Below are 17370 nucleotides of genomic sequence, written 5' to 3' on the forward strand. Positions count from 1 at the left end.
ATATGGCATTCAATGACTTCAAAATGTTATGATATTTCTCGAATAGAAATCAAAACCGGAGGCAAACCTCTTAAATGAGGCTTCTTCTATTTTATCTCCGGCCGTGGTGACATTTAGCTGAGCTGAAAGCTTATTGTGAAAAGTGCACACAGAAATGCCTCCATGATCCTACTGCCCATAAGCACACGATATGATTTACAGTGGCTGGATATAAATATGGATACGCCATATATGTGCATAACTCCTAACGCTGATGCATTGCTCATCAAGTTATGGCAAAGAAATGCGTCATGATTGTCTGACATTTGTGGGCTAGATACGCTCCCAGGGTAGAACTCTGATGAAGACAGCAGAGTAATTAAGAGCATTATCCTAAGGCTTCATTTGCAGTGAATATGTAAATAAAGTCGCCCTTTCCTATTTTGCACTTCTGCGGTCGAGTTGGCCAAGTCCCTTGCAGGAATTCTACTTCCCAAAAACAAACTGTCACGCATACAACCCCTAGCAAAGAGTATGGAATCACCAGTCATTTTATTATGTTGAACAAACGCAGATAAAAAGCTTGAAAATATAATGAATTAGTTCAAAAGTGCAACTCTTTAGCATTCAGAAACACTAAAAGAAATGAGTAAAAAACATTGTGGTGGTCAGTACATATTACTTTTATAGAGCAAGTGTAAGAAAATAAATATAGAATCAGTCCATTCTGAGGAAAAATATATGGAATCATGAGAAACGAACAAAGAAATAACAATCAAAACTAGGGCTGTCAAAATTATCGCGTTAACGGGCAGTAATTAATTTTTTAAATTAATCACGTTAAAATAGTTGACGCAATTAACGCACATGCCCCGCAAAAGCAGATTAAAATGACAGTATAGTGCAATGTCCAGCTGTTAGTTTTGGAGTTTTGTCGCCCTCTGCTAGCGCTTGGGTGCGACTGATTTTATGTGCTTCAGCATGACGGGCTACTAGTTTATTTGACAAAGTTTATTAAAACGAAAACGTTGAGGGGTTTTATTATAAAATTTCTATAACTTGTACTAACATTTATCTTTTAAGAACTACAAGTCTTTCTATCCATGGATTCCTTTAACAGTATGTTAATAATGTTATTGCGATCTTATTGATTTATTGTTATAATAAAATACAGTAATTATGTACCGTATGTTGAATGTATAGACAGTGCCTTGCAAAAGTATTCGGCCCCCTTGAACCTTGCAACCTTTCGCCACATTTCAGGCTTCAAACATAAAGATATAAAATTTTCATTTTTTGTCAAGAATCAACAACAAGTGGGACACAATCGTGAAGTGGAACAAAATTTATTGGATAATTTAAACTTTTTTAATAAATAAAAAACTGAAAAGTGGGGCGTGCAATATTATTCGGCCCCCTTGCGTTAATACTTTGTAGCGCCACCTTTTGCTCCAATTACAGCTGCAAGTCGCTTGGGGTATGTTTCTATCAGTTTTGCACATCGAGAGACTGACATTCTTGCCCATTCTTCCTTGCAAAACAGCTCGAGCTCAGTGAGGTTGGATGGAGAGTGTTTGTGAACAGCAGTCTTCAGCTCTTTCCACAGATTCTCCATTGGATTCAGGTCTGGACTTTGACTTGGCCATTCTAACACCTGGATACGTTTATTTTTGAACCATTCCATTGTAGATTTGGCTTTATGTTTTGGATCATTGTCCTGTTGGAAGATAAATCTCCGTCCCAGTCTCGGGTCTTGTGCAGATACCAACAGGTTTTCTTCCAGAATGTTCCTGTATTTGGCTGCATCCATCTTCCCGTCAATTTTAACCATCTTCCCTGTCCCTGCTGAAGAAAAGCAGGCCCAAACCATGATGCTGCCACCACCATTTTTGACAGTGGGGATGGTGTGTTCAGGGTGATGAGCTGTGTTGCTTTTACGCCAAACATATCATTTTGCATTGTGGCCAAAAAGTTCAATTTTGGTTTCATCTGACCAGAGCACCTTCTTCCACATGTTTGGTGTGTCTCCCAGGTGGCTTGTGGCAAACTTTAAACGAGACTTTTTATGGATATCTTTGAGAAATGGCTTTCTTCTTGCCACTCTTCCATAAAGGCCAGATTTGTGCAGTAGTGTACGACTGATTGTTGTCCTATGGACAGACTCTCCCACCTCAGCTGTAGATCTCTGCAGTTCATCCAGAGTGATCATGGGCCTCTTGGCTGCATCTCTGATCAGTTTTCTCCTTGTTTGAGAAGAAAGTTTGGAAGGACGGCCGGGTGTTGGTAGATTTGCAGTGCTCTGATGCTCCTTCCATTTCAATATGATGGCTTGCACAGTGCTCCTTGAGATGTTTAAAGCTTGGGAAATCTTTTTGTATCCAAATCCGGCTTTAAACTTCTCCACAACAGTATCTCGGACCTGCCTGGTGTGTTCCTTGGTTTTCATAATGCTCTCTGCACTTTAAACAGAACCCTGAGACTATCACAGAGCAGGTGCATTTATACGGAGACTTGATTACACACAGGTGGATTCTATTTATCATCATCGGTCATTTAGGACAACATTGGATCATTCAGAGATCCTCACTGAACTTCTGGAGTGAGTCTGCTGCACTGAAAGTAAAGGGGCCGAATAATATTGCACGCCCCACTTTTCAGTTTTTTATTTGTTAAAAAAGTTTAAATTATCCAATAAATGTTGTTCCACTTCACGATTGTGTCCCACTTGTTGTTGATTCTTGACAAAAAAATTAAATTTCATATCTTTATGTTTGAAGCCTGAAATGTGGCGAAAGGTTGCAAGATTCAAGGGGGCCGAATACTTTTGCAAGGCACTGTATGCATCTTGTGTCTTATCTTTCCATTCGAACAATAATTTACAGAAAAATATGGCATATTTTACAGATTATTTGAATTGCGATTAATTACGATTAATTAATTTTTAAGCTGTAATTAACTCGATTAAAAATTTTAATCATTTGACAGCCCTAATCAAAACACATCTCTCGTATTTTGTTGCCCCACCTCTGGCTTTTGTGACAGCTTGCAGTCTCTGAGGCATGGACGATGAGTATTCTTCATCAATTTGGTGCCAACTCTCTTTGATCGCAGTTGCCAGATCAACCTTGCAGGTCGGAGCCTTGCTGTGGACCACCACAGGTTTTCAATAGGGTTGAGATCTGGGCTATTTGCAGGCCACGACATTGACTGGATGAGTCTTTCTCCAGTGAATGCTTTAACAGTTTTAGCTCTGTGACATGATGCATTGTCATCTTGGAAAATGACAAACATTTTTAATTGAAGGGATAAGAACGCTGTCGAAAATTTCAAGTTAAACTTGTGCATTCATTGAAGATTTAACCACAGTGCCTTTGCCTGACATGCAGCCCCATATCATCAAGGACTGAGGGAAGTGTGATGCTTTCTTCAGACAGTCATCATTGTAAATCTCACTGGAACAGCACCAAACAAAAGCTCCAGCATCATCACCTTGTCCAATGCAGATTCTTGACTCTTGACAAGGAAAGGGATAAGAAAGCTGTCTAAAATTTCAATGTAAACTTGTGCATTTATTGAAGATTTAACCACAGTGCCTTTGCCTGACATTCTGCCCCATATCATCAAGGACTGAGCGAATTTTGATGTTTTCTTCAGGCAGTCATCTTTGTAAGTCTCACTGGAACGGCACCAAACAAAATTTCCGGCATCATCACCTTGTCCAATGCAGATTCTTTACTCATCACTGAAAATAACCTTCATCCAGTCATTCACAGTCCACAATTGCCTCTCCTTAGCCCATTGCAGTCTTGTTCTTTTCTGTTTAAGTGTCAATGATGGTTTCCTTTTAGCTTGCCTGTATGAAAATCCCATTTCCTTTAGGCAATTTTGCACAGTTCTGTCACATACCTTGACTCCAGCTTCCTCCCATTTCTTCTTCATTAGGGCCCGAGCACCAACAGGCGCAAAGGCCCTATTGAAATGCAAAGAATTTTTTTTTCTCGTCAAATGAAACTGGCCAATTTGGAGGCCTGAACATGTAGCCTGGTACTCCAGACTCACCGCTTTTCCAGCTATTGAGTCTGGCCACCATTAAGCGGATAAAATTTCCAGGGCGGAGCAAGCCACAGCAAACAGACAGCGGAGAGGACCAATCAGCGACGGGCGGGACGAGGGACTTGCGCGCAGAAGTAAACATACGAGGAGAGCGGAGTTTATTCAACATGGTTAGCGCGAAACAGACTGTTGTCAATGACTTGTGTCGATGTGTTTTTGGTAATTTCAAACTGATTTTACCGTGGATTGGAACATATTCTCGGCTCTCCTGTTCGCCATCTTTGTTGTTGTGGAGACGACTTCCGACGCGGCAGAGTGACGTTGCTCGTTAAGAACACGTCCCGCAAATAAACAAATCTGATTTGTCGACTGATTTTGTACTGGCTTGAGAGGCCGTTAACAGGCTGGGTCCCAGACTATACTCTCAGGGTTTTGAAAAACACAGGGAGAACAGTCTGGCTGTGCCAGGCAATGAACATGCTCAAAAATGCCAATTTCTCATACAAAAAAAAAAAAGATGCGAGTTTCAAGCACGTTAGGTTTAGTTTGCATGATGTCCGAGCTGCGCCAAACTGCGAGGGCCCGCTCAGTCCTGCTTGCAGGCCTAGTTTGTCTTGTTGTACATCTTCTGTTTTCAAGATATACGGCCTTTAGTTGTTTGTCATGAAGTTTGGATGTCTTCCTCGGTCTATCAGTACGCTTAACTTTAACAACCTCGCCATGCTTTTTGTACTTGGTCCAGATTTTTGATACAGCTGACTGTGAACAGCCCACATCTTTGGCAACCCTATGTGTAGCGTTACCTTCAAGAAGTTTGATAATCCTCTTCTTGGTTTCAAGAGACATCTCTCTTGTTGGAGCCATGTTTCTTGTGAATCCCCTTGGTCCAGCAGCCCTCCAAGATGTGATAACTGCTGTTTTTAACTGCTGACTCATGAGCAGATCTAAAGGCAGGGGCCTAATTAAGGTAAGGAAATTGACTGGGTGTGTCTGTATTTTCTATTCAAAATGGAGTGATTCCATATTTTTTTCTTCAGAATGGAGCGATTCTATATTTCCCTGCAATTGCTCTATAAAAGTAACATTTACTGACCACCACAATGTTTTTATTCATTTCTTTTAGTGTTTCTGAATGCCAAGGAGTTGCACTTTTCAACTAATTTATTATTTTTGCAAGCTTTTCTTCTGATGTTGTGATACATAATAAAATGTCAGAGTGAGTGCTCGCCCGAGACTGGTAATTCCATACTTTTTGTTAGGGGGTTGTATTTTGTTTTTCTGTGCACACATAAAGAGAAATTTGTACCGGCGTTAGGGCGTCTATCGGTTAGCGAGTAGCCCAGGTTGGCTATTTCCTGCTGGGCTTGCAAAGAAGCCTTCCAGCGTGGATCCGGTCTGTCTACCGCCAACTCGTGGAAGCTGTTAGACTGAAGGATCTGGGTGGTGGCGTAAGGGGTGGGTTGACTATCTTGCACCGGGCTGCCGTAACCCGCTTTCCCCATGAAGTCGATACTGCTGTAGATGGCCCCGTCCGACAGCATGGTTCCCGTCTTCTCCACCGCCGCCGACGGTAACACATCTGCGACAAAGGAGCGAGGTCTTAGCAGGGATCATCCCGTGATTAGATGACACGAATTCAACAATCCTTAAGGTCATTAACGCTCCCCGCTGCTGTTGTTTGTTAAAAAACAGCTCATCAAAAGGCTCGATCTGAATGGAAGTGATAGTCTAGCGCCGTAATTAACATGCATCATGCTGAGGAAGCCTGGTGGAGTGTTCACATGATGCAGCTGACCAGAGTGACCGACATATTAACACAGCATGCGTGCAAATGCTCCTTTTGAAAAAGAGGGAGCAAAAAGTACATGTGATAGCATAAATTGAATCCCAAATATCAGGCTTGTCAAATCCCATTAGCAAAGTCCAGCCCTCAAAGGCACTTTTAATTTTTCTGCGTGTTTGTTTTAATGTCAGACCCTGTCACTGTGAATAACAAATGATGAGCATCAAAACTGTCGGAGCGGGCGATGCTAACTGGAACTCCCTCCCGTCAGCCGTCCGTGTTTACCTCCTCGGCCAAAGTTAGCGCTGCCTTTGGGGCTCCCCAATCCCGCGTTTGCCGGGAGGCTGGCGGAGGGCCACGAGTCCGCCAGCCAGGGTAGGCCGGGGTCACCCGCTTTCAACAGTCCCGGACGGCTATACACAGAGAAGATACCACAAAATTTAGTACATCGGAGGCATATTATTTACTCATGCAGTCCCATTGATGGCAATTTTATATACAGCGGTGCCTCTCGATACGAAATGAATTTGTTCCGGAGTGGCTTACTTATCGTGAAGTTTTCGTATAATGAATGGAGTTTTACATGTAAATTGTACCAAGCTATACTAAAACACAACATTAAATCTGCTGTCATGTTCTTTGATTGCCTGTCTTTAGTTGTAATGCTTTTTTACCGCTTAGGGGTGTTTAAGTGTAACCAGCTTGTTGGACTGATTCAACAGACGTTATCATAGCAAACGTGTCAAGGTACAGATAGTTCCTAGGTTACGACAGACACAACTTAAACGATTTCGACTTCACGACGCCTACGTCTCGTCTTTTTTTTTTATGTTGACTTTTGTTTTGTAATGCATGCTTTTATTTTGCTGCAGGAAGCGAGCACATTTACAGACGCGGGTGACCAAACGTCCTCTTTTGCCCCGACAAGTCCTCATTTCACATCTTCTCCATAACGTCCGGCCGTGTTTTGTAAATTTATGAAAATGTCCGGTGATTTTTCACATGACCAATTTGAAGAGAATCCCTCCGGCCGCCGGGGGGCAGCAACTGCCTGCGTTGACGTGGCTCCTACTAGTAGGGAGGAAAGGAGAAGTTCTTCTTCTTGTTTTTGTTGGCAGTTTACCCCTTTTATCATGGGGCATTACCGCCATCAACTGGGTTGACGGTTTGGCAAGAGATCAGGCAGTTAGTTGCTTGTGACATGTTCCCAGAGTGCCTGCCCCGTTGTTTTTAATTTTTTTACGATGAATACATATATAATGGCAACTGTTGACATCTGCTGGAGCTTTGTACTAGCGTGATCTGTAAAATCCCGTTTGGTGTCACATCGTTGCGCTGCCAAATATTGTTAACCTTTATAGCAAAGTTTGATTTTGCCTCGGCTCCCGGTACTCGTTAATTGGGTAGCTATCAGTAACAATAAATAAATAATGAAATAAATAAATGAAAATTGAAATAAATAAAAATTGGAATAATATATATTGGAATAAATAAATAAATGTTGAAATGAATAAAAATGGAAATAAAAATTGAAATAAATAAAAATTGAAATAAATAAAAATTATTAAGGATGTCCCGATCGATCGGTCCGATCACGTCATTTTCAAAGTATCGGAATCGGCAAAAAAAAATATTGGACATGCCTATTTTAAATTTTTTTTTTTTTTTTTTTATTAAATCGTTTTCTAATTGTATTTAACGTTACAGACAAAATGTCTTACAGTATCATTTACTGAAAGCTCAACAAATACACTAGATGGCAATATTTAGTCACAATATACAAAGTCACATTTATCCTTTAAGAATTACAAGTCTTTCTATCCGTGGATCCCTCTCACAGAAAGAATGTTAATAATGTAAATGCCATCTTGAGGATTTATTGTCATAATAAACAAATACAGTACTTATGTACTGTATGTTGAATGTATATATTCGTCCGAGTTTTATTCATTTTTTCTTAATGCATTGCCAAAATGTATATGATCGGGAAAAATTATCGGGAATGATTGGAATTGAATCGGGAGCAAAAAAAAAAAAAAGCAATCGGATCGGGAAATATCGGGATCGGCAGATACTCAAACTAAAACGATCGGGATCGGATCGGGAGCAAAAAAACATGATCGGAACAACCCTAAAAATTATAATATATATTGGAATAAATAAATAAATGTTGAAATTATATTGAAATAAATAAATGTTGAAATAAATACATAAAAATTGAAATAGAAGTAGTTTAGTGGCACTTATTTATTTCTATATCTAATTTTTGCAGGCGTGCAAAAATTAAATAAATGATGAATGAAGTCAGCAAACCACACCACCGTGCTAAGCTCACTGTCTAGCTAGGACTTAGCTCCAACGTCTTGGCAAGGAAACTGCAATAACGTATAATGCATGATTTTGGATATATATATATATTTTTTTTCATTTAGAGGGTGTTTTGAGGTATTTAAAGGGTTCATTCCAATTTACGCGGAAATCCGGATTACATTGCCAGCGCAGGAACGGAATTTGTTTGTAAACCGGGAGTACCTGAACTAAAAGATGAGCAAACTTCGCAGCTAAAACAAAACTGAATATTATAGATGTCACTTTTGCATTCCATGCAAAGCTATCATCAACTAGCATGCTTTTCTCATCACACCGTGTTCGTTTTAAAGTGATTTGAAAGCTATTGTGAATATATTTTCTACCAGTGAAAAGCCTGAAGCACAAACAAGAGTAGGAGGGCACGGCAAGTCTATATATCAGACTTGTGCTTCCCTCCCCTTCAACTCCAGCAGCCAAAACTCTCCCATGAGAAAACAGGCAGGCCTGAATACACACTTAATCCGCTTTATAGCCCTAGCACAACAAAAATTTCCATTTTAAATTGAGAATCATGGACCGCCTCTGGCACGACGAATACACGGTTGGTTTCTATGGCAACAGAGGGAGAAAAAGCCCATAAAAGGCTGCTGTGAAATTCAGACGTCATGTCTACAAGATTTGAATATAGAACAGAAAAGTTGCGAGCAGCACTTCCGATTTGCATGTCGTATCAACATTTGCATGCCCGTTCACATGTTTACTTAATGCGCTCGCACACGCGGGGGAATTTTCTCGCCAAGCATCACGGGAATTGTTTACACCCTACTTGGTGATGGCTCAAAGGTGTTTAACAATTATAGCAATAATTTCCATTGTAAAATACGCATATTTTCATTTGCATACTTCTAAGAAGCCCGTGCCGATGCTACTGTAACAATGTGCGTGTTTGTGAATCCATTGTGATGTTTATTTATGTTTCATCATTTGCCACTACGATTATCTGATTGTTTAGTTGCAGCAGCAACATTAATAATGCATTCTTTTCTTTTTCCCGCTTAACTGATTTTCCTGCTTTTAGTGACCTGAAACCATTGTTGTTTTCGTCAACGATGACGAAAATATTTTGTCGACGGACAATTTTTTTTTTGGTGACGATGGCGAGCTAAAAACATGTGTCGGGAGACTAAAACAACGAGGCGAACGTTTTTGTCATATGTTCACAATGTGTGACATTTTTTTATTGTTCGTGCAGTACGTTAGCCAGCATTGTAGCAGTGTTTGGGTCGTGTCACTCATGTGACAAGTTCTGCGCCCCCACCACCCTTCATTAGTGTTTTTGATGTGCTTCAAGCCAGGCTGCGCTCCATCTTGCTTGTTTTGCTAGATTTGTTTTCTCATCTTACAATGTTGCTATAGCCTTTAAAAAGTGTATATGACACCAAAAAGCATGTTTATTTCATATTTCAAGCTGTGTTTTATGCTCCTGAATGAAATGGACCGCTTGGATGTGTGTGGAAGCGATCGTTTTATATACCGTATTGGCCCGAATATAAGACTGTGTTTTTTGCATTGAAATAAGACTGAAAATGTGGGAGTCGTATTATATTCGGGGTTTAGACATTATACCCATTCACGACGCTAGATGGCGCCAGATATCATTGAATCGAATGCTGAACTTGAGGAGTACCGTAATTTCCCGATTATAACGCGCACTTTTATTCCCCCAAAATCAACTTGTAAAATCATGGTGCGCATTATAAACGGGTATATGGATGGAGACAGAAATATATATATATATATATATATATATGTATATATATATAAATCGATTTTATTTTTTTATTTTTTTGACACGGCCACGTTGTGTTGAAGAAACATATGCGGCGATGCGTTGCCGACCATTACGGTACGTGACGTCACTATTTTGTTTCGGTAATACTTCAGTCTGATCGGCCGAATGATTTCGTCTGTGTTAAATTCTGCTTTTTTCACTCTTCACAAAGCACAGAATTTAGTTTCTAGAACTCATTTGAGTCAACATTTATCGCAGCTCCGCAACTCGGACCATAACAAACGTAACAACACAGACTTCCTGTGTCTGTCTGTCAACTATATCTGTCCCTCGGGAAACTCAAACCCAAATAACAATAGTTCCTATTGTTACTGTCGTGTCAACAGCGATGAGCTCTCTCGGATTTCCGACTTACGTTCTCACTTTCATTTTACCGTATCAATCCATGGGAGAAACATTTATTCATCATGATGAAACGAGCAAGTTATACAGCAGCCTTTAAAAGAAAAGTCACATCTGTTTTGTTTTCTCCTAGATTCTGGTAAGTTGGAGAAGTTGTCAAATCATATTACCGTGAATAGCAATACGCTATGCTTGTGCTGTGTTTCACCAGTCAGTATAATAACATTTCTGTATCTGTACACGAGCTCTGTTTTCTTGTATTTTTCGGTTTATTGGTGCTAAAATTAGGGTGCGCGTTATAAACGGGTACAATAATTTTCCCTAGATTTTACAAGTAAATTTGGGTGCGCATTATACACGGGTGCGCCTTATATTCGGGAAATTACGGCAATGTTCTGTCATGACAGATCTCAGCTCCTCTCAAGTTTAACCAGTTTGCATTATTTTATTGCAATGTTTTTCCTTATTCAGATTTGTTTCAGGACTAGTTACAGTTAGACCTCACTTTGATGGTTAATGCAGTTTTTGCAATTTTGTTGTTTTATCACAATAGATTGGTTTATTTACATTTCAAAAACCAGAAGCCGTTCATTTTACGAATGTGATTGCACTTTAGTTGACGTATTTAAATGTTCAGATATTAAGATTTGAATGAGGCAAAATAACCTTCTTTTTCTCTCAAATATATTGTTGTAATCATTTGTTCAATTCAATTCAATTCAATTTTATTTGTATAGCCCTCAATCACAACAGAAGTCTCAAAGGGCTTTACAGAGGCAATATGATACACAATTAGAAATGAAGCAAAAAAGATGAATAGATACAGTTCAAGTCCTGGGTATCCCCTTTCCTTAAGACCCTCCATGCCGGCAAGGAAAAACTCCAAAAACTCCAGAGTCAATTGGGAGAAAAATGAGAAACCTTGGGGAGTACCACAGTCAGGAGAGATCCACTCCCAGGACGGATAGACAGGAACCCCAAAACTGCTAATGGGAATTAGCAAGCGAAGTTATAGTCCGTAAAAATACAGTGGAGTAAAGGAGCAAGAAGAGGTCCCTCTAGTCAGATGTTTCAGATGTAGTGTAATTATTTTCTGTATAAAAGTTAATTTGGTGTTCAAAAAGTCTTTTTTTCAAACTTGAGTCTTGAAAAAGAGGGGGTCGTCTTATATTCGGGCCAATACGGTATACAATTTTTGAATCCTGCGCCATGAAAATGAGTGACTTCCGGCTCCAGTCTCGAGTTTAGGACGAATGCGAATGTGACGTTACCCGGGTCAGCGTCTCACAATACAGCATTGCTTAGTAGCGTGCAGATGGACTGACGATTCAGCTGATTTTGCGGATTAATTCGTTTATTTTTCGCAATCACGCCAGCCAGACGGCTGCAGAAAATTGTTGCTGCACCAGGGAGAGGCGTGTGAGCCTTTTTGGGTTTCAAAAGGTTCCCGTTCACTGCGGATATTGGCCAATACAAGCCCTACTAGTGTGGGAACATTGGACTTATGAGGAAGTGAGTAGACATCGTATTTTGTATTATGTCAAATACTGGGATTATGGCACACGTTTTAATACGGAGTCGACAATTTTGACCGTTGTGGTGTAATTTCGCCATGTCGTACTGAATAAATGCATTTTGAATATTTCATATTCCATTTAGCACAAGACTGTTATTTGTCATGACCATACCATTTATGTAGCAATTGGGGAAAAACACTTGGATAAAAAAGAATATCCGGTAAAAATATTGGATTAGAGATATTGAAACAATGACATTTTGCGTTACTCTCTGTAGCATTTTCCTCGTTCTGAATAATTCCCCCTAAATAGGCCGAATTCTAAATCAGATGAAATAATGACCCTGCCAACGTCATCCTCCGTTTGGGCACGCTAGAGAACTATAATGGCAGGCAGGGGCTAAACGGCAGATTAAAAAACTAATTTCTCGTCATCTGCGCTTAGCCAAATTGTTATATATATAGTCGAATTGTCTCAAAATATGATTCTAATTCACATTCTAATGCTATTAAAGACTTTTTTTATCCTGTCATACGCACTTTAAAGGTCTGTGCTGAGTGATCATATGACACTAAATGTAACTTGTAGCGTTAGCATTTACCGTGGTGATGATCAACAGATCAATTTTTTTTTTTTTTTTTTTTTTTTTTTTTACACACAGTTCGTCGCGTCCGGGGGGGTTTAATTCATTGGAAATAATGTACTCTTTTCCTGCTGTGTACAATCATCACCAAGTTGGCATAAAAATATGTGCCCATCTGTCAATGTCCATCTGAAAATGTTGGAAACGTTTGTATTTATTTTTGGACTAAAACGTTTGAATTTCACAGATGAAAACATTTTGAGTCATCGTCAACTATAATCGGACGAAATTTGTCAAATTTTTTTGGTCAACTAAAACTAGGTCAACGGATTTTGAAATGACTAAAATATGACTAAGTCCAAAAGTTACGACGAAAACGAAAAGGGCTGCCCAAAACAACACTGCTTCTAACTCATTTCAGCTTCGGCAAACGAACGAGCACAAAGTCAAATAGGTTAACACTTTTTAAATAGCATATTAATCACCTCTCCCCTCTTTCATGACCTCACCAGCCTTACATTAGCTCTGAAGGACAGCAGCCTGTGCTCATTAATTACTACGATTCCTTTAAAAAAATAAAAAAAAAGTGATTAATGATCACTGAGTGTACAGTACAGTGAAAACCGTCTACCAAAAAGACTGGAATGTGGAAGTGTGGAACTAACTATAGACTACAATGAGAAATCTGTATTAAACTCTTCAAAGTAGAAACAAATAGCAAATAAATGCTTACCTTCCATTTCTGATCAGTCCTCTGTCTCTTTGAAATGTGACTTAAAGGGACATGAAAAAAATAACAATGTCACTAAACCTGACGATATTGTTTGTCATTTTGAGTAGGACGTGTTGCCATTTTTGAAAACATACCTGCACGGGTAAAAGTGAAGGATTGAACTGCAGTGAAAAAAAATAAACAAATTAACAATAAAATTCAAAGCATTCAAATCATGCAGAAATCAGCTACTCTATAAAAATGCATAATCTATGAAGGTAGAGTATGACATCAACTGGGAGGTCCAAATGCATTTTAACATGGATTGGACGTCCATCACTGTCAATGGCAGCCAATGAGTTAAGAATGAATCAGCCCCATTGCCATTAATAATAGGAATTGATTGTAGAAACTAGAAACTGCAATTTCTGGAGAAATTGCCCTGAGTCTTTACTGTGTGGAGATACAGATCTTAGCCTTGCCCAAGTTGGTTTGGGGACATTTCGGGAAAAATATCAGGCCACTTTTATATTGATTCGGGGACATTTGGGGGACACGTCCTGGTCATAACAGGTCACTTCCTGTTGATTTGGCGAGATTTGGGGGGAGTGTCCTGGTCATATAAGGTTATTTTGGGGCATTTAGGGGGCGTGTCCTGGTCATATCAGGTCATTCGGGGACATCTTGGGGTGTCCTAGTCATATCAGGTCATTTGGGGACATTTGGGGGGCGTGTTCTGTCATATATGGTAATTTTGGGACATTTGGGGGGCGTATCCTGGTCATATCAGGTAATTTGGGGACATTTTGTGGGCGTGTCCTGTCTTATCGGGTCATTTGGGGGCGTGTCCTGGTCATATCAGGTCATTTGGGGACATTTGGGGGACATGTCCCATTGATATCTGGTCATGTGCTGTTGATTTGGGGACATTTTTTTTTTGTCATTGAAAATGAATGGGAAATTTGGACGTTCATGGCCGTCAATGGCATCGACTTACATTTGCGTCAATGGAATCCAATTACATTGGTGGCTTCAATGCAATATATATCCTATTGGAAATGAATGGAAAATTTGGACGTCCTGGGCCGTCAATGGAATCCAAGTACTTTGGCATCTATAGATCTGACATACATGGCCGTCAATGGGATCAGTGCAATGTAAATTGCAATGCAAAGACCCACATAATTCATTTTTTTCCTATTGATAAAGACACCCGATTCCAAAACGTACAATGATGTTTTGAAATTAATTTGAGAAATGGAATCAGAGAAGAAGCCGTGAAATAATCCCTTTTACATCAGAAAAGCAAACACATTATGATAATGGACTCACTACCCGCATGAATTTCAAGCTTGGCCTTCATGCGCAAACAACGCTGGCAAAGGTCCGATAATGGCAGCTAATATTAAAGGACTTATCTCACATGACTGCGAAGTAAATACAGCAGTGTTGAATATAACCAAATTCTTCTGCCTTATAGCCAATTGGAATGGAGTCAAATCTGCCATGACATGGAGTCTCATTGGGCCCGCAGACCAAATGAGCTTTGAGATTCTGTATTGATGCGAAAGCATGTAAATGGATTTTTTTTTTTTTTTTTACCTGCGTAGTTGCTGAGTCCTTTTCTCTTTTTTCTCCTCCAGTACAACCAGGCACTGAAGCCCATGAGAACAATCCAACAGGCTCCGCCCAAACCGGCGATGAAGGCCGGCTGCTTCACCACGTCGGAGATGCTATTGTTGCTCTCCGATCCGGTCATGACATCTCTCTGTTCTGCGCCTGGGAAACCACAAGGGGGGAAAAGTGCATGACAGTACTTCAACAATTAGATTCAATACAATAGCTCTATCAAAGATCACTTTTGTTTAAAACTGCGTATGACATTCTCTTTGTGGCGGTTGTTATGCTTTCAGTCAACTAAAATATTAAAACACCTCTCATTTTTATTATTGTAATATTGCATTACACATTGACAACTGGCAGGTGTAAATACATGCAGTAACATAAAATCACTTTACAAAAAATCTCATTCCATGTTTTAAAAAAGTGAGTGAGCCTTGAGAATTAAAAAAAAAAAATTAAAACGACTTGTCTAATGTACAAAGTCTTCCGTGGACACCTCCAACCTCCCATGTTGGTCTTTTTTTTTTGTTGTTGTAAAAAAGAAAAAGGACTCAGAGCGGTCTCAGAAGCAGGGCCTCCTCTAAAGGGAACTGTGATGTCCCGATCAGAAAAACAGCCTTCGGTCACAATTTTTTTCTCTGTTAAGGCCAGTAAAATCTGGAACAGTTCATCTCTCGTCATCAGGGAGTGTCCCACAATACGAACCTTGAAAACTTCAGCTCAAGCAGTGGTTGAGAGTAAACCAGTCCTGCAACCACTGACTTTTAAGTTCTTAGTAACCTATTGTACTGTGCTGTTTTATTGTAACCTTTTGTTCTTTTTTTGTCTTTTTGTGTCTTTGTGCTACGTGCAAATGCAGAGTTTAAGGGGAGGCCTGGTGGCCGAAGAACGTCATTGCGTGTAATTGACATTCATGTATACGATTTTAAAATTAAGAGTTATCCCGTAAAATATTGTCTATAAAAGTCTATAAAAGCAATAAAACAGACAACAAAAATGAACGAAATGAACAAAAAAGATATTCTTGTAATGGGTCAAAATTATTTTTTGAACAGATCATGTGACTAGCACCTTAGACGGTCATTTGCTTTGCCTGGACAAAACCACCCGAGGACCAAGAGGCAAGTCATTTTTTCTAACCTAAGCTTTCAAAAGCGACAACAACTACTGAGCAAGAACTAAGGATTGAAAATGTGGACCACGAAACGCCAGAGAGCACCGCCAAAATGGTGAGTGGAGTTTCAATTTGCCCCACTAAAGACGCTAATTGTCCAACAGATCCGCCACCGGTGTCTTGCCATTGTAATTACCCGCGTCAAAAATTGTATCCCCTGGCCGCGGGAGCACACACACGCACACACACACACACACGCACACACACACACACACACACACACACACACACATTAGTTATGAGTTATGTCGACTTAAACAATTAATTAAAGCCAGAAAAGAACCACAGTTATATATTTTGGAATTGACATTTATTAAACTGGAGAAACTCCAACAGGACTTGAATTACAGTAATAACAGTTATAGGTCAGCCTACGAGTAAAACGGTAAAAAAAAAAAATTTTACGTTTCGTACGTATGTTAAGTTATACGACAGGATTTTTTTTTTTTTTTAATGGGTGGGCCATGTTTTAATACCGCGCAGATAACTACATCACCAAAAACGGTGCAGTGCGGAGGCTCCGCACAGGGGATACAATTTTTGATGGGGGTAACTACATTGGCACAACACCGGCGGGCGTACCCTATTCAATGGATGAGGATCTTGGCGAAATGTCGCGGTTCTGGCGGCTTGGCTGGGAGGCCGAATTCCTTCATTAGCAAAAATAAAAATAAAACAAAAAGAAACATTTGTATTTTTTGTTTCAGAGCATTAATTGTATTGAATCCAAAATCGTGACTTTACTGTATCGTTGCATCCCTAATGTTCTTCAATGTGCACTGTCCCTATTAAATATATAAATTACGTAGCGGTGCTGTTCTACACACGACAACCATTGATTCATGTTCTGCTCAGCTCACGAGGCGCAACCAGACCATTAACCAATCATACATTTACACCAGTAGGCAATTCAGTGTTCAATTAACCTTACATACATGTTTGTGGAACGTGAAATATAACCTGAGTAGCTTGCTCCGATTTCTGTATTGTATCTCACTGGATTTTTCAGCTGACCCCGATAGAGTAAAATGTCATGAATATAACTTGTCAACAAAAACAACCTCTGCGCCACGTAAAAAAAATAAAATAATGACTTCATAAAAATAAGTAAACTGTGCCAGTGCATCGAATACTGTACGTAGGCAGAGTTAATCAATTCAGCAGCGCACTTATCAAGTTGAGCCTAAAAGACATGAGATTGACAGAGCAGCTCTGACAGAGTTTGATTTTCTGTTGCAGCTACTGTGCTGTGAAATTAGATTCACAGTCTCCGGCAGGAACCCCCAATCCTGATACACACACACGCACGCACACCCCCACACATCATTAGGCTGCAGCCTATAGGCCTCTGTTTCCCTTACCCTGTCTGTTAAGGCTGTTATTATTTATCAGTCAAAAGTCACAGATGAGGAGCGTCTGTCCCGGGCTCCAATATTGACTCT

General features: G+C 39.8%; 1 protein-coding gene across 3 annotated transcripts in view; it reads right to left on the minus strand.

Annotated features, from left to right (window-relative positions):
* Positions 1-17370, minus strand: part of LOC130906155 (roundabout homolog 2-like) — a 162335-nt gene that overhangs the window by 26285 nt on the left and 118680 nt on the right. For all 3 annotated transcript variants that reach the window (XM_057820139.1, XM_057820137.1, XM_057820138.1), the window contains 5 exons: positions 14734-14910; positions 13287-13313; positions 13153-13192; positions 6101-6228; positions 5339-5611 (listed from right to left, as the gene is read on the minus strand). In XM_057820139.1, the coding sequence (XP_057676122.1) occupies positions 5339-5611; positions 6101-6228; positions 13153-13192; positions 13287-13313; positions 14734-14910 (645 nt within the window). The remainder of the gene's footprint in view (positions 1-5338; positions 5612-6100; positions 6229-13152; positions 13193-13286; positions 13314-14733; positions 14911-17370) is intronic.

Source organism: Corythoichthys intestinalis, chromosome 18, assembly GCF_030265065.1.
Source record: "Corythoichthys intestinalis isolate RoL2023-P3 chromosome 18, ASM3026506v1, whole genome shotgun sequence".
NCBI lineage: Eukaryota > Metazoa > Chordata > Actinopteri > Syngnathiformes > Syngnathidae > Corythoichthys > Corythoichthys intestinalis.